The 19,744-nt window shown below is 32.5% G+C and overlaps 1 protein-coding gene across 1 annotated transcript in view; it reads right to left on the bottom strand.

Annotated features, from left to right (window-relative positions):
- Window positions 1-13,274, bottom strand: part of Smp_134700 (hypothetical protein) — a gene marked incomplete at both ends in the record, with an annotated part of 17,594 nt that extends 4,320 nt beyond the window's left edge. Inside the window, 2 exons of the mRNA XM_018799683.1 lie at window positions 2,945-3,440; window positions 12,819-13,274. Of these exons, the coding sequence (XP_018651448.1) occupies window positions 2,945-3,440; window positions 12,819-13,274 (952 nt within the window). The remainder of the gene's footprint in view (window positions 1-2,944; window positions 3,441-12,818) is intronic.
- Window positions 13,275-19,744: the final 6,470 nt, after the last annotated feature.

The following is a 19,744-nucleotide window of genomic DNA, read 5'->3' as shown; positions in this document are numbered from 1 at the left end:
ACTTGTGAAGTGCTTAAACAACTTTAGTTAATCTTGCTATATATTGTACATCTTTCATCGTCGTGAAAATTTCTTAAGTTATTAGCAAAAACGTCTTTGATGTAAATGAGTTTAGCACTTATGAAATTATAATGCTTGTTCATTTTTTACACCAATTCTCTAACCGATGGAGGTCTACAAAATGAAATTAGATAATTATTCCGAACGCAATCACTTAAAAAATAAGTGAACGAATATATATATAAGAAATATAGAAGGTAGCAAACTAATATTAATACGTTCGAGCAAACAGCAAACTAAACTGCAAATCAAAACCTCAGATCTGAAAACATGATTCTCAAATGTGAAAAGGATAATGCTTCTTTCAAAACTGTATCAGCGATAATATCCTGTACCTAACTTTTTAAAGCTATTATATATTCTTTCTTAGGCAGTGACCGATTGTGATTCAACGATAGGTATAAAGTCATTAAACGTATAGATCCGATGTTGTAGAGTACCACAAGACAACATCATCAACATCGACATCAAAATCATTCGACACGCTTTGTGTAACAAAATCATAGTAATTTTACAATTCATACATCTCCACTTATGTCCTGATTTCTTGTTTGTGCCGAACACACACTGCTTTCATACACTTCAATCACCCCAATTAAATTGCCTTAATTAAAAGAAGTCAACATTTCACAGAGAAGCAGTTGAATCTCAGTGGAATGCTTTCAGTGATTGACAATGGGTATCTGAGGTGAATTCGTTTTCACAAACTCTTCTAAACCAAAACAAGTAAATTGCATTACTGACTAGTACATGTCATTCAATGATCACCTCTAATTTCACAGGACTGAGTTTCTCATAAGTATATAATCAGTCCAGTTGCTATTTACATGTCAACACCACATTTCATTTTAATTATATATACATATATAAATGTATACATGTATAATGGAAGGGATAAAGATCGAAGTACATCAAAGTCGGATGATCTCCTACGTTAGGAGAGTTCAGTGAATTTGGAAAACTATTTGGTCATCAGTGTTATGGATAGTTACAATAATAACACACGGAGAAAATCAACTACACCAACTCAATTCTCATATTTCCACATGATTAGTATATTGTTAGTTGAATGTTGGCAGGCTATTTAATTTAAACGTTTATTAAGACGAGTAAGTATGGAGCACGAAGTGGATTAAATGGACTAAATGAATGTTTAACCACCCTCCATAACGTTTAGATCCGTTTTCTACTTACTCCGGACCAATTATTATTATATTAGGTAGTGGAAACGATCATCTCAGATTGTTTGTGATGTACCGATTTCTAAATCAAAACCCTCGGTGTTAATGTCTAACTTCAACCGATCCACGAAATTGGGCGACACATCCACTATTGTCTTCAGTGAGTTACTATCTCACAACAGACCTGGTTGAACTCCACTGGTCACTGCATCTCACCAGAACTTCAGGAAATACCTCTTGAAGCCAGTCATTAGTGAGCATATGTTGAATAATATCAGAAGGGGTTTTTGTGGATATTATAGTAATTTCAATAGTTGGGATCGATTCTTGCGAGGCGGGATTGTGGATGCGCACTGCTGAGTAGTCCCACAATAGAACGAAACGGCCGTCTAGTGCTTTCAGGTTTTCCTTGGTGGTCTAGCTTCAATTGACTAATGATCTCAACTATTAAAATTGCTTTAATATCCACAAAAACCCCTTCTGATATTAAACAATAATGATATTAATGAAGTATAAACATCCTACTTTTGGATTTGAATTATTCCAATTAGATTCATGTAATATTTTCATAATACAACGAGTAAAATGAACATTGGTAGTGAAGACTACACTTGTCCTGTACGATTGGAACGAGGAGAAGTATCAAAGTAATTCTACGTTTACAGTAACATCAAGATTTACAAAGAATAGGAATTTCACACTATCGTTGGTTATTCATATTCAAGTGCTTCTTTCTTAACAGTGAATTCAAGCAAACTAGAGTTCGTGATTAGTACCAATTTCGTTCGGTGATAAACATTTCAGTATGCACTTTCTTTAACAGACTATCTTTACTTTAGAATCTAAGAACGACGTATCACATTCAACAGCAGAATATTTCAACATCTTTCAAGTTCTAATTATCACACTTTCATTTTGATCAAAAGATTTGTGAAAATAGATTAGCTTGAAAGTAGTGTGATACATGAACCGGAATCGACTGGCACCAATTAGAGAAACATAAGAAACTAGGAGGGACTATACAGCTATTTCGTCTTAGTTTGATGCTTCTGTTGACGATTACCCTTCTCAGGAGTGAAATGTGAATCCTACCACCCAGGGACAACTAGTGGTCCACAGATCAATGGGTTTTGTGCAGTATGACCTGAATGCCTCTGAGTTGTAAATCATCGATGACGAGAAATCCTAAATTTCGATGAAACAACTATCTGATGATAACTAACATTTTGGCAATTATCCAACTGAGTTCAGTTCACTACTTAATCCAATGTCAACCTGTACATTCATCATAACACTAGTCAATGAAACTTGAAAATGATGAATAACAGAGATTCACGATCAATTTTAGTTCATTCCTACTACGTCGACAAAAATAACAGTTAAGTGGAAAGTAAGTTTTCCAGAGTTCTCATCATCACTGTCTCCTTCAAACTGATCATTCAGTATGCAATAATGAACAACCAACAAACATTTAGCAAGTTAGTATTGATCTCGTGTCAAGACTAATCAAATGTTTAGTTTTTATTGATCAAATCGGTTGCACCGAATTTCTCGTTTGTACAATCGGTACAGAGATTTCTCTAAAAATGTTTTCATCGGGATCGTCTCCATTTGTTGAAACACGTGAACATATCAACAAACAATATTCATACATATTCGAGATTTCGGAAATTCTATCTAAATCAACATCATATTTGACTTACTTTCATAGGATTGTATTGTGAAAGATTGGTGTGCTTTCGGTTTACCTTCACGAACACCACAATGGAAGATTATTGTGAATAATACTCCAATCCCAACGACAATCAATGCAACATTTCGAAATATGGGCAAATCTTGAATTGTTATATTGTATTCTGAATGTACGACTGATTGTTTTATAACATTCGTCAACTTATAATTTATCGAATCATTGAACAATGTTACTCGTTCATTTTCAACAATAGTGTCAGTTGTTAGTAATGATTTTGTGAATAGTTGACTGTTGTTCATATGGTTGTCAGTTTCATTTATTGATTTCAAAAGTAACAAACTGGATTTTTCTGATTCAAAAAACAAATAGGTCACAAGCAATGTAGTCATATCACCTATACCACTGAAGAAATATCGTAATGATGCAAGTAATACTCGTTCATCATGTTGATCTGTCAAATCATTGATAATTGATAAGTGAGGAATTTGTACAGCTGCCCAACCAACCTTTAAAACATTGTTGTGTAAACAAAAAGAAAATCAGTTTGACCTGAAATCAGTGTTCTAGCTTAAGATGATGAAAAATGATCCATTATTACTATCCTCAAGTGAAATCCTGTGCTTAGTTCAATTCATCTCATTGAAAAGAAGACACTATTTGTACAAATGACTGGTTGACAAAAGTTTAACTTCATTTATGAATTATTCTTGATAGTATTGTAGTTCACCGTCATTTACATGTGAGTCCTTCATAACAGTATGAAGTGTAATGAAGTTTTTTTAAAAATGTCTACTCAGCTCTCTTCTAAAACAATCGCTGAAGAAAACATTTCAATCTAAGGTCTAATATGATTTAGCTTAAAGAATAATTGACTTCAATCTGATAGGGAATTGATTTCCTATTTTCTATTATTGGTGATAATATTGATTTCATGTTTTAGCCAACCTAAACTTATTGGTTTGTAGTTTGTAAAATTCACTTATGTCAGTGTGAATTCGTTTTCTGAACCTTTTCACACCTTAAAGTATTCAGCTTTTAAAATCCTATGTGACACGACTAACTTATTTAGAATTTGCTATTTCAGTTTCCTGGGGGCTCTTTTAATTTTCCCATAAATTACACTAACTGTCAACATAATAACCATGACAACTATTAAGCGTTGTATTTATGATTACATAAGATAACTGCAAAAAAAATTGGCATGAAATGTTACATCCACGTTTCTATTTAGTCGACATTTATTACTAAAATACATCTATAATCCAAAAAAAAATAAATAAATATATTTCCAAAGATTTGAGCATGTATCACCCAGTATTACAATTAGATACTTGATCAATAAATGACTTATGATAGTTCAAGTTGATCTTAGATCATTTTTTTTTTCAATGATCAATCACGAAGTGATAAAATCAATATCATATAATATCTAACCCCTTATTGTGATGAGTTAATTGTAAAGAAATGTTTCTTTTTGTTTATATGTATATAGATTACCTTGATAAGAGTATACAGTTCAAAGAAGTACCTGATTTTTATTGAATATCAAGTATTATATTTTGTAATAGTTATTAATCAATCCAATACATGTGTGAATATGAACAATGAACTAAATGTTTATAATAGATATAACCTAATCAATTATCTATTTAGTTCATTTTTATACTATCTATTACATTTTCTTATTAAGTTATAAATAGTCTTTCCTTTTAGATTAGTGGTTTCTATTATATCAAAACACGTTTTAGTTAATTGATAAAAGTTTAAGTAAAACAATAGTAGTAAAATGTATTGGTCATATAATATATAAAAGTGTCTATCATTTATGCATAACTATATATATATATATATATATATATATATATATATACAAGTGAACAGTAGTATGTAATCACTGAACGAAGTGATATTTCAAGCTGTCATATAACAAAATATAACAAAAACGACTGATTTTGTTTAAACGAAAGCGAACGGTATTGATTACAAGAACAAGGTGGTCATAATCAACTTTATTTTTTTAGAGATAACATGGATTGGTTGAAGTTAGACATTAACACCTTTGGTTACCGGCTCAATAGACTAGAGGTTAAGCGTTGGCTCGCGAGAACGAAGGTCTTGGGTTAGGATCCTGCAAAAGGGTATCGTGGCTGCACACTGCTGAGAAGTCCCATACTATGATGAAACGGCCGTCCAGTGCTTCCAGATCCAATGGTAGTCTAGTTTTAATCGACTCACAGATTCAGTTATTAAATAAAGTGAATTACTAATACATTAAATAGGAATAATATATTTGTAAAATCTCAACGAATGAATTTGTAGTAAATCCAACGTTTCGCCTGACAATCTGGTCCAAGCTATTTCAAGGAATTATAATCAAACATCAAAATTATCGAATATAAATAGGTACATGATTCTCCGATTTCATTATACACTGAATAGGTCATCCAATCAATGTTAACAATAAGTCTAAACTAGGTATGTTTAAGAGATATGTGATGTGAAATGATGAGTGTTCATATAACATAATTGTATAGAAAAAACGTAAGAGGTGAGAGGAGAAAATTACATTCACATTATATATTGTCTCTTATTAGTGAATTTATAAGGAAACATACAATTTGTAATATATATGATATGAATCATATCTGTCACAGTATGTATAACATAAAGATAATTAAACAAAATAAAAATAATAAAAGAGTGATATTTGAAGAGTGTAAATTTTTATAAAAGCTGTATGTATGTGTCATTTTTAATGTTCCAGTGAATTGTTAAACAAATTCCGATAATATAACAGATTAGAATCATCGTATGTAATTGTTGTCATTTAGATAATACGAAATAGATAAAAAAAACATTAAGGAGTTCAGGTTTTTACTTATTAATGATTAGCTGCCATGGTACTGCTAATTGCATTCCATCCCTCCTATTAATATGGTTTGGATTAGCCCAAATGTATAGGGCTTCAGCTGTTTGTCTTTCCTTGTAAGAATTGAAATCTTTTTGAAGGATTTTTGTGTGAACGAAATCAATTGTATGACCCGATTCTATCGAGTGTAATGCTATCGCTGATTTGTTCTCCAATTTCCTTACATCATCTGAGGATTTAGGAATGTGTTTCAAGCATTGTTTGTGTTCCTTCACCCTCACATTCAGTTGTCTTGATGTTTCACCTACATACGTTGCATTGCAGTCACTACATTTGATTTCATAGACACAATTTTGTTGTTCTTCTTTATGTATTGGATCTTTAATTCTTACTAATTTTGATCTTAGATTATTGTTTGTTCGAAAAAATAATCTTATATTTTGATTATTTAAGATTCTTCGAATATCTTCCGAAACTCCTTTCCGATATGGGATCACCACTGTGTTAACCCATTCCTTTTTCCGTAATCTTTTTGTATTAACAATGTCGTCTTTTCTTTCATTTTTAATTATTCTTTTAATAAAATCTTTTGGATAATTGCTCACCATTAGGGTAGATGTAACTAAATTTATTTCCTTTTTCATATCGTTTGGTTCAGTGACAAGTTTTTGAGCTCTTGTAATCATATTTTTGACTACTGTCACTTTGGTCGAGTGTGGATGTGCCGATTTAAAATCTAGAAATTTTCCTGAATTAGTCGGCTTTCGGAATATACTAATTTTTAAGCTATCATAATCTTTCCTTTCAACTAAACAGTCTAGGAAAGGTAATTTGTGTTCAGGAGATTCCAACTCTTTGGTGAACTTGATTTTTCTATCAAAGTTGTTGATAAGTTTAAACAGTTCATCCAAATGGTCCCGTTTTATAATGACAAAGGTGTCATCTACATACCTTAACCATACTTTTGGTGCCTGAGAACATAATGAGATGGCACTAGTTTCCAATGAATGCATAAAGAGGTTAGCAACAATTGGGGAGACTGGTGATCCCATAGCTACACCTTCTGTCTGTCTGTATAAATCTCCTCGAAAACTGAATATAGTTGAATGTAAACATAGATCTAACGCTTTAATAATATCTGTGGTAACTAGAGGACAGCGCTGTTTAAGATCAATGTCGGAATCTAATAGATTATATATAATATCTAATGTTTTCTTAATTGGAACATTAGTGAATAATGAGCAAACATCAAAACTTGCCATTATTTCATCTTCTTCTATATGAATATTAGAGATAACATCTTTAAAATCATTCGAATTTTTTATTCCGTGTTTGATTAGGCTTTCATATGGTTTTAGAATCTTAGCTAGGTATCTAGAAAGATTATAGGTTGGTGAATTGGTATAATCAACAACAGGTCTTATTGGGACATCTGTTTTATGTATTTTTGGTAATCCATAAAATCTGCATGGTTTGTTGCTTTTCGGATATAGAGAAAACCATAGAGATGGTCCTAGTTTCGGTTTTAAATCCTGTAGCATTTTGGCTGTTTCGGCTTTCAACTTATTCAAAATTGCTCTACATTTGTTAATCTTGATTTTTTCATAAGGACCAGATTGGAGATGTTCATTGACTTTTTTCTCATAATCAGAATTATTCATAACAACAGTAGTATTTCCCTTGTCAGCTCTCATAATAACAATTTTTCTGTCCTTACGTAGTTGTTTTAGAGCATACATTTCTTCTTTACATAGATTAGGTGTATTTGGTTTTTGTTTCAATAACGCATTTGAGATTTTAGACCTCACTGAATTCGCTTGATCAGTCGGAACGTTGTTTAAGGCAGGTTCAATAACCGGAATATTTTCAGAAGCCATAAGTTGTGTTTTGCTCAAATTGAAATTGAGGCCTTTTTTAGGCAATGATAGTTCGTGTTGATTTAAATGTTTGTCAGATAGATTCACAACAATTTTGTTTATATCTAGTTCTTTGGAATTGTTTCTAATCGTGTCATTATTGGAATTTGATGGATGTTTAAACATTTGTTCGAATCTCCTTATTTGACGTTTTTTTTTGTAATTTGATCATAAAAGTTTTCTTTATGTTTAAAAAATTCAACAACATTTGTTTTTATTTCTGGTGGTATAATTAATGATAAAACATTATCAATGTTTGCTATACGTGAACGTAGAGATTCCAAATTTTTAGTGGATCTATGAATACGTTCTCTAAGAAATACTCTAGTAGCTGTAATAGCTGCTTTTTGTGATCGTGGTGAATCGTCTGGAGTATTGACTCGTAACGTTCTTGGATAAACATGATGGTTTAAACAGCGTAGATTGAAAATTCGGTGGTTATACCAATTGTACATTTTCATCGATAATTTTATGCGATTGCAGAATAATATATAAGAACTCTCGTCTAAATTAGAGCGAATAGTTTCACAGTATTTGAGCACCGAGTTGATGTAAGACATTAAATAGGAATAATATATTTGTAAAATCTCAGCGAATGAATTTGTAGTAAATCCAACGTTTCGCCTGACAATCTGGTCCAAGCTATTTCAAGGAATTATAATCAAACATCAAAATTATCGAATATAAATAGGTACATGGTTCTCCGAGTTCATTATACACTGAATAGGTCATCCAATCAGCGTTAACAAAAAGTCTAAACTAGGTATGTTTAAGAGATATGTGATGGGAATAATGTGAAACTATTCGCTCTAATTTAGACGAGAGTTCTTATATATGAATTACTAATAGTTTTAAAGAATAAAATTGTTATGACTTTATAAAAAATATAATAATAGGACGTATGCTAATTCCTTCTTGATTTTATGTCCGACTTTTATCACGTAAATTATCCATCAATCGAAATACAACTTTTCCAATACTAACACTGTGACAAATCAATGACGTTCGACCAGTATGAGTAATCTAGCATCCTTATTGGTCCCTTGTCCGCATAGCCCTTCCAATTGAGTCCAGAACACTAATTGCAGCTTCTGCTATGCGAAACTATGCGAATTATTTATTTCAAACATACTCGGTTTATACACCAGACAGACAGATCGCATCCCACCATAAAATAGAAAATAATATTTGTACAAGATCAAGTAAAACGTGGCTGTGAACGTGGGATACAATAATCAATAAACTGAATATCATTCAGGGACAGCAAACCGTATAGTATTATTTCATAGGTCAAAATGAAGCTTATAATAAGATGAACATATATAAATTAATCTAATTACTCAATAGTTAAACAATAAGAACATATATATAGAATAATCGTCCATTAATAGGTCCCGGAAGTTAACCGTATTTATTTCTTCACTCGGATATAACAAAAATAATTACAATTATTTACTTATCTAAAATGAGGGGAATATTTTAAAAAAGAAGAAGAAGCATGGTGTATATGTGAATGGGAAAAAAATTCACTTAATTAGGAATTTTCTATGTCTATTTCATCATTGAGAGAAACAATTCTGATAGTGTAATAAGAAGACGATGATTATCAGAAGAGTTATGTGATGAGATATTAGCGCAAAACATTTCGAACAATCTGATCAACTTGACTGGAAATGGAGGGGTAAGAGGAGACAAGGATTGTAGTGCCGTGCTTCAATAATTCACTTCGATAACCGTTATTATACCAATCTTAACGGTGTATAAAATCAGAAGGCAATAAGAAGCAGGAACTACATTTTTATTGATGAACGATGCAGACGAGAAAGTTGTAAGCACATGAGCAAATGTAAGCTAGCGAAACAAAGATGATGCATAGTGGAGATGGCGGGGATGCCAACTCGATATGAACAAGCATTACTCAATATTTATAATCAGACAAACATGAATGACAGACATATGATGAATAGGATACGAAGGGTACACATATACGCTCATATAAAAATATAGTCAAGGTTAATAAGCGAATAATGAACAAGATCAAAAGATGACTCAATGTATAGGTGAATTGGCTTGGCCAGTAGCTAGAATAAAGTATATGGGCTTAACATATAAACTGATACTACAGGATAATAATAATAATAAACTAATGTGAAAACAATTTGAAACCTGATCACTCTGGATAATAATTCTACTAATTTACTCAAAAATATTTCAACCTTATTTAATGGCCGCAAAACAAAGCAAGTTGATCAATCAGGAAGTTATATGACAAAAAATAGTACCGACATATAGTTTTGTACGTTATCTACCCAAGTACAAATTAATGAAATGGATCTATTCAAGCTGTTATACGCCATACTACTCAAATACAGAGAATTAATAATGATTAGTTAAAATAGCAGATTATAATTTAGATCTTTTTAGGGGCTGGTACTATGTCAAGCCCATATAGGTTATTCTAGCATATGGACAGATTAATTTATTCATCCTTCTGAAACTACATTTTTACCCTGTAACTTAATCGTTTACTAATCCTGACTGTTTTTTATATGATTGTATGTGTGCAAATTATTTATCTCACTTATTGCATGTCTGTAACTTATTTTTGTCTGACTATGAATATAGATTAAGGCTTGGTTAAATGGAGTTGGCTCAAACGCCTTCTCCGTTGAGCTCTCTTCGCTTCATCCCTCTGAGTGTCTGTCCAGATCAACGACTGTACAAAGTGTATGTATTCAAAAATCCATTCTCGTATTTGACTTATTTAATTCCGTTATTCACCAATGCGACTTCAGTCGATGATTATACACGAGAATTGTGGACATATATATTTCGATAACAATCATTCATACGATCTACCTGGAGTCAGTTATTAAATGGCCACTGAACTTACTGTATGTTTAAAGTTTAAAAGACGAAAATTATTTGATTAGCCTGTGTAACTAAAATCGACTGTCACATCAGTTAATAAGTTTAACTGCTTATCATAGAAAAACCAGTCAGAAATAAGATAACGTTGTTCGACTCTGTATTGTTGTCTGACAGTTTTGAAGACATTCACAGACACACTTCTACACTCTAGACAGTTGATGTACATTGTAGTGCTGTGCTTCGCTAATCGTTCACCTCGATAAACGTTATAATACAAATCCTAACGGTGCATAAAATCGGAAGGTAAAGAGAAGCGACAGCTACAGTTTTATTTACAAATGACGCAGGCCAGAAAGTTATAAGCACATGAACAAATATCAGCGAGCGAAACAAAAACGACACACATTGGAGATGTCGGATAAGCCAACTCGCTTTAATTAGGCGTTCATTAATATTTATAGTCAGATAAAAATAAGTTACAGACATTTGATGAATAGGATAAGAAGTGAACACATACACATACGCTCATATAAAAACAGTCAGGGTTAATAAGTGAAATATTAACAAGGTCAAAACATGACTCAAGATAGATAGGTAAATTGGCTTGTCCTGAAGCTAGAATAAGGTATACAGATTTAACATATCAATCTTGGTGGCAGCGATTGAGACGGAAGCATAAGTATATCGAGTATTGGAAGACGCAGTTGATGGTTTACCAGTTACTTTCAAAGCCATCAAAGAAGCCACGGAAAATGACAAGACATTAAGAAAAGTTAGCGGTTTTCTCCTCACCAAGTGGCCGAACCGTCGTTTTCAAGGTGAGATGTTACAATATTTCCGCCGGCGAGACTCACTCATGACGGTCGATACATGTATTATGTTTGGTGACAGAATTGTTGTTCCAAAAACATCACGCCACAGGGTCCTGGAACAATTTCACAGCGGTCATCTCAGCATCAGTAAGATGAAAGCGTTGGCTCGAAGATATGCTTACTGGCCTACAATGTATCAAGATATCGAAACCAGATACCGCAATTGTTCATTGTGCCTGCAAGCAGCTAAAAGTATAAAGAAGCGTGAACCACAACAATTGGAAAAACGTAATAGCCCCTAGTAGAGGCTGCACGCCGATTTCGCCGGCCCAATGCGAGGAAGAATGTTTCTCGTCATAGTGCACGCACCCACGAAATGGCAACAAGTCTATCACAAATTGCACAGCCAATGAAACAATCAGCAAGCTATCCGAACTGTTTAGTTGCTTTTAAGTTCTAGAAACTTTATAAGCCAGTAACGGCTGACAATTCGCTGCAGAATCATTCAAGCACTTCTTCAGCATTAATGGAATTGCACATATACTCTATCCACAATATCATCCTCAATCAAATGGACAGGCTGAGCGCTTCGTAGACATATTCAAAAGAGCACTACTGAGAGGGAAGGAGAGGAGACAGGTAAGGTAATCATGAAATTCTTATCAGCTTATAGATATACGCCTAACCATTTCGTCCCAGATAGAAAACCCTCTGCTGAAGCGATGTTCGGGAGAAGTATTCGAACTATGTTCGACGCTATGTTGCCACCTGCAAGTAGACTCGAAGAAAAAAACTTATTTCCTGAAAAGGGGGAAGGTGTTGGGGCGATCCCGAAAATTTCTCGCAACAGACATGACAAGCTCAGGAAACACTGAGAAGCATTTTGTCCAATCAGCGTTCGACTAGAAGTTTTTCTAGAAACATCACGAAAATGAAAAGCCACGTGTAGAGGTTCTGATTGGCTGATTACTACACTGCTACTATGTTTGGTAGTATTCTAGAAATTTCAGGAAAACCCAAGGACTTCTAAAATACCATAAAAACCCTATATATTATGTACATAAATAAACCTTTGGAGTGAAGTGTTTTTCGTATATTTTGCGCCTTTTATCTCATGTTCAAGTCGCTGTGTAGTTCTAGCTTGGCGGTTACGAGACTAGCTTAGGATTTCTCTAGCGATTTCGCTGTCAAACAATTAATGTTTGATTATGTGATCGATGGAAGATATTTAATTCCCTCAAATTTACTTTCGTAATTCTCATTTCAATGTTTACACATGTACATAGATTTAGATCTAACACATCGTACTAAAATATTCACCATAATAGTTTTCCGAGTGATTCCAAGAAACCCACATCAAAATCACAAGCATTCCCATGAATGCATAAAAACATTCATCCATACAATAAGACATACCTGAACACAAATAATAAACATGCCATTGATCAATAACTTCGCCCAAACTGGAAGCCCAACTAAATATTCCGGTTGTCCGAACATCAATGGGAAGGCAATAACTATCAATAAACATCCACCTAAATGCCATGACTTTCTCGATCCAAGCCACAACTGCCGTTTCATTCGATACAACAACCTCTTATCCTTCTTTACACTTTCATCTTCACACGTTATCGACTGGTGACCAGCTGTCGATTTTTCAGTCGGACCGAGTGAACGATCTGATAAATAACCAATCAATGGTGTGGCTAACCCATTGATAATCTGACCACAAAGTATTAGTCCCCCAACTTGTGAACTGCTCAAACTGATACAATTTTCATAAAATATGATGCAGAATATACTAATAACTCCTGCAACAAGATCTTTAAGCATTTGACCCGTTCCATAAGCAATTTTACTAATCCATTTCATTTTATTTATCGTTGTGGATTGAATAAATGTTAAAGATTGTGACACTTGAATGTCATTCACAATTCACCAGTTCAATCAAGATTTACGAGTGAGTTAATTAAGAATTGCACACATTAACTTGTTGAATTGAGTAGTTCAGTTTAAATACTGTTGTATGTATTGTAAGTAATTTCGTAATGATTTTATTAGTCATAATTAATCAATAAAAACTGACTTATTTAAATTGACCAATCAATGAATAGAGATTTAAATTCTTATTTATCCAATCAACCAATAGTAATAATACTTTAATTCGATTATTTAAAATTGAATCTTGTTATTTGAGATCATGAATCAATTGAAGCTAGATCACCATGGAAAACGTGGAAGCACTGGACAGTCATTTCATCCTATTATGGGACTCCTTACCTGAATTACTATAATATTCACAAAACCCTTTCTGATACATGTCGTAGATAAACTACTTAACAATTACTGAACTAGCAAACTTAAAACAATCTTATATCACATGTTTCTTCTCTACATCTAATATTACTATTTATATCAAATTGATCATTCCTGTAAACTGACGTGAATTCGGTAATTAATATTCTCAAAATATATATATCTATATATATAAACTTAATACAGGGAAATTAGATTTAAATTTAACAATGGTTGAGAAAAACCCATCGTTATTAGAATTTGAAAATTGCTGATGAGCGTCAGTGAAATTATCCAAACATGAAATGAGTAAAGTTCGGCAGTAAATAACTTCTACAGACTAGTTTTACAGTTCATTCTAAACTTTCGACAGCTATCAATGAAAAAGCAATGATCTGATTTATGTGCTCTTATGAACCCAATCATATACGACTCATAATTACGTCAGTTGGTCTTTGAATTTCTATTACTATTATCCAAAGAAAAATTCTAAAACTACCCAACTATTTTGTAGATCCTTGCTTGATTGTCATTGCATGTCAGATATCGTTTATAAACTCTTTTGAAATTATCTGTCTTATATCACCAATTGTATACCATTTTTAAAGCTGAATTTATGTATTGAAAAGAAATTTATTCGACTTCTAACACACTCAGCCATCCATATTCGTTTAATCTTCCTTCTCTCATTTTATTCACCATATGAATTTTAATCTGTAGCCAAAGTATTGAGTAGTCAAATATTTTTGTTTTGAAATAACAACGTCATATAGAAGGTTCATTTGAATAACAAAAAGGGAATAAGCATAAACATAAAACCAAAGTGTACTACCATAATTCACTGATAGGTAGCGAAAAGGTTTAAGGATTTATACGAAAAGTATTGAAAAATGACCTTATATTATCAAGGTAGTCCCAAATGAACCCAGAACTCCTACATACACGTTAGATAATTTATTCGTCTTAGAGACGATGACGGATACTGAAATCTAAATTTTGAATTGTATGACATCTCAGTATCCTGTTTAAATTATCTTTTTATATAATCCAAGTGATATTCATACGAAACCTTAGACTATAATCGACTAGCTTTCTAAAGAAACCGAACTGAACAAAACAGTTTTTTTCAATCCAGTTCATCTACATCATTTAAATGGATGAAATAGATCTGAAGAATAGAATAAACATATCTTCCAAATACCATTATCAGTGTTATGGTACTAATCAAACAATGGGATCTCTTAATATTATACATTTGTTAATGACAATGTAATCTGAACTGTCTAATGTTTTAGTAGGTCAACTATGATTTTCTAAACCTAGACTGTATCTAACAGTGAATAACAGTAGTAATATTATTATCACAAATATTATTATTGTTACTGTTCATTGTTATTATTTGGATTAGTAGTAGCAGTAGAGTAATGAATGAAAAATCAGGTGGGGACAACCGGTTTATCGTTTAAAACAAAATTACAAAGTTCTTTCAAAAATTGTGAAAACCATACATTCAATACTTCATTTGCAAATCCTCCATCAATTGTGTCAATCTTAATCGTTTCTTCGATGTTATTATAATTACTCTCTGTTCTCATTCTCTACGATTCGATCTTCTTAAACTTCTGCTGCTAAGCATTAAATTTCTGATTGATGTTGAATACTACTTATTTCGACTTAAGTAGCATACACCACTGTAGTGATTATTGTAACAGAGCTGAATTGATCATACTAAAATCATAAATTAACTAATCAATAAACAAGCTGATAAATTAATATCAGAATGGGGTTTCAAGAGATTGCAGTAATTTTAATAGATGTATTCATGAGTCAGAATAAGCTAGAACATCATTGAAGAACTGGAAGCAATGGACAGCCATCTAGACCTAGTATGGACTATTCAACAGTAGGCATTCACAATCCCACACGTGAGACCCGAACTCAGCACTTTCGAACTCACAAGTGAACACTTGAACTCCAGACCACTTAGCCGTTGTCCAACTGTGTTAATGTCAAACTTCAACCAATCCATCATCTTGTACAACAAGACCAATAAACGCATTCCACATTCGCATGAAATCAAGAGTGAATTCAGGAAAACAGCATATTTATCACAGAAGAAAGCCAATTAATGATGTAAAGTGTTCGGATGGAAGTTTTTCATTACAAAATCTATTACTAAATACAAAACAAATAACCGATTACGTAAAATGAAATCTTTCAGACCTTCATCATTTATTGAATGTTTTACAAGAGAAACAAATTCAGTTTGAGATTGTCGATAAAATACTTTAATATAACTAACAAATCACAGGACATTTTCGTCCAGTTTCAAAGAAAGTTTATAATGAAATTCGATTAGACACGAGTAAGTGCAGCATTGGAATTATGAACTGAGGAATCAGTTTACAGATTATTATGAGTTGATTAGTTGAACTGATCAGAATAAAATGGTTCTATCTTCACCAAATTTGTCTATTGACTACATCAAAAAGAAATATCAGTCACAAGTTCATGTATCAATTCATAAAACATTGAGTCGGTATCCAACGGAGTTAATATATAACTCTAACCAATTGGTGAACTCTTGACTCCAATGGATTACGCAAATTAGAAAAGAAAGTAAACTTAAATCTAATAAAATTGTTAAACATGAATGCTATTAACAAGGATGAGTTTAAATTCATTTAGTATTGTTTGTTTCAATCTTCCCATCGATGTGTTAGGACTGCAACTGGTCAGTCTCTTATTGGCATATGTGCATACTGTGCGTATTGCCTCGATATAGCCTTAATTCACAAGCATTGTAAGCAGAACATCAACTCTGAGATGCAGGTACTTTCAGCTGACGAGTCCCAAATAGGACAAAACGCGCGTCAAACTGGATTCCACTGCTAGCCACTATCCATCTCTGCTTATAAGCAGGAGTTTAATTTATTAAAACCTATGGGTTCGGTGTATCCTCATTTATATGGATTGCCGAAAATTCATAAGCTTAATATCCCCTTACGTCCAATTCTATCAATGTGTCGGTCAACTACACACAAACTTGCAAAATGGCTTACAATAGTATTAAACCCTATCCGAAATCTATTTTGTAAGTATTTCTTGATTGAATCATTTGATTTAATTAAATACTTAAAGGATATGAATATAAAAACAAAGATAATGTGCTCTTTTGATGTGAACACTTTATTTACAAATGTACCTCTTAGAAAACTATTGAGACTTTATGTGACTATATTTCATTTAATAACCTTCCATTGCCATTTCCTGTTGAAACTCTTAAAGATTTATTATTATTGTGCACTGACAATGTAGAATTCACATTTCAAGGTGAGCACTTTCGATAAATTGATGGCGTAGCTATCGGTAGCTCTTTAGGACAGTTGCTGGCGGATGTGTTAATGGGGTATGTTGAAAATTTAGCTGAAGACTCAATTCAAAAGATTTGTCTGTATAGACGATACGTTGATGACATAATAATCATAGGGGATAAATGTGAAGACGTGAATCCCTTGCAAAAATACTCAATATAAGTCAGAAGCATATTTCTCTTACATGCGAAGAAGAGAAGAACAACCAACTTCCTTTTCTAGATATACTGATCAGTGGGAAAGAAGATAGTTCCATCCAACATTGTATATATAGAAAGCCGACATGGACGGGGCAATATCTTAATTTCCATAATCACTGCCCGATTAATTACAAGTATGCTTAAATAAAGGTATTATTCAATAGAATCAATCTTATTTGCACTAGAGATACTATTGAAGTAGAAACGAAGCTCTTAACTGATACGATAATGAATAATGGTTATTCATTAAAGTCCATAAACCTCTGGAAGGGTTGCTATACAATTAGACATATGACGCTTCTGGCACCCAAAAAGCGAGTTTATATTACGTTACCATTTAGGAAGATTAAACGAATATGGATGGCTGAGTGTGTTAGAAGTCGAATAAATTTCTTTTCAATACATAAATTCAGCTTTAAAAATGGTATACAATTGGTGATATAAGACAGATAATTTCAAAAGAGTTTATAAACGATATCTGACATGCAATGACAATCAAGCAAGGATCTACAAAATAGTTGGGTAGTTTTAGAATTTTTCTTTGGATAATAGTAATAGAAATTCAAAGACCAACTGACGTAATTATGAGTCGTATATGATTGGGTTCATAAGAGCACATAAATCAGATCATTGCTTTTTCATTGATAGCTGTCGAAAGTTTAGAATGAACTGTAAAACTAGTCTGTAGAAGTTATTTACTGCCGAACTTTACTCATTTCATGTTTGGATAATTTCACTGACGCTCATCAGCAATTTTCAAATTCTAATAACGATGGGTTTTTCTCAACCATTGTTAAATTTAAATCTAATTTCCCTGTATTAAGTTTATATATATAGATATATATATTTTGAGAATATTAATTACCGAATTCACGTCAGTTTACAGGAATGATCAATTTGATATAAATAGTAATATTAGATGTAGAGAAGAAACATGTGATATAAGATTGTTTTAAGTTTGCTAGTTCAGTAATTGTTAAGTAGTTTATCTACGACATGTATCAGAAAGGGTTTTGTGAATATTATAGTAATTCAGGTAAGGAGTCCCATAATAGGATGAAATGACTGTCCAGTGCTTCCACGTTTTCCATGGTGATCTAGCTTCAATTGATTCATGATCTCAAATAACAAGATTCAATTTTAAATAATCGAATTAAAGTATTATTACTATTGGTTGATTGGATAAATAAGAATTTAAATCTCTATTCATTGATTGGTCAATTTAAATAAGTCAGTTTTTATTGATTAATTATGACTAATAAAATCATTACGAAATTACTTACAATACATACAGCGAATGAATTTATAGTAAATCCTCCTACTACAAATTCATTCGCTGAGATTTTACAAATATATATTATTCCTGTATAATGTCTTACATCAACTCGGCGCTCAAATACTGTGAAACTATTCGCTCTAATTTTGACGAGAGTTCTTTTATTTCGGAGAGAATTAAGCTAACGAAGGAAATAGAATCCGTTGACCACAAACTTGCATTTCTCGATTGTTTGGTTGAGCGAAGACATAATAACAGTAAGTTAAAAATAAATGTATTCAGGAAATCAACACATTCAGAGAGATACTTAGATTTTGGTTTGGCTCATTCATTATGTAGGAAAGTCACGGTTGTTTAAAATTTAATTAACAGAACTATTAGGCTTTTTACAGATAACGAAGACCAACTAGTTGAATTGAATGGATTTTTGTCTACATTTAGGGATAACAACTACCCAAAGGAGTTTTTAAAGAAGATTATTAGAGATGAAAGAAAAACTAAACTTGAGCGTATACTGAAAGAATGGAAGTCCACCGTGGTCATCCCATACTGTAATGAAATATAGCAAGAAATCAAGAGGATTCTAAACAAACATGATATAAGAGTGTATTTTCGAACGTGTGACACTTTAGTGTCGGCATTTTTAAATGTAATTTAATCATTCAGAAACAATTTTTCAACCTTCAATTTGCACTTCTATTTTTACTTCAGGTAAAAACTGATTATTTCATGTGATTTTACATGAAATGTTATTTCGACTGAAATCAATATGAGTTATTTTTAGCATTACAATTATATACTTGATTATTCTCATTTAACTGACTCCTATTTACTAAAATAAGTATATAAGTTTGATTGGATCTGCACAGTATAGATTTGATCTGATTTGATGGTGGTCTGTTGGTAATGGTCTCTTACTCAATCCATGTCAAGCTGTTAATTTTAGCTTGAGACATGGACAGAACCTACACTCTATTTTGGGATCACATATTGCTTGTGCCATTGGAGACTCCTTAATAAACAGTGTCGAAGGTCAAATATCTTGGTGTTACTTTTTCCTCTGATCTTTCTTGGTCTTCTCATGTTTTACTGTTATCGAAAAAAGTTTACCGTTTGACATACTACATAAAGAGGCTGCATGCTTTTGGGATTACTCGCCATTTACTCTTACAATTTGTAAATTCCTGCATATTACCT

The sequence above is a fragment of the Schistosoma mansoni genome, chromosome 3, assembly GCF_000237925.1.
Source record: "Schistosoma mansoni strain Puerto Rico chromosome 3, complete genome".
In the NCBI taxonomy this organism is placed as follows: domain Eukaryota; kingdom Metazoa; phylum Platyhelminthes; class Trematoda; order Strigeidida; family Schistosomatidae; genus Schistosoma; species Schistosoma mansoni.
This window is presented reverse-complemented; position numbering and strand designations above follow the sequence as displayed.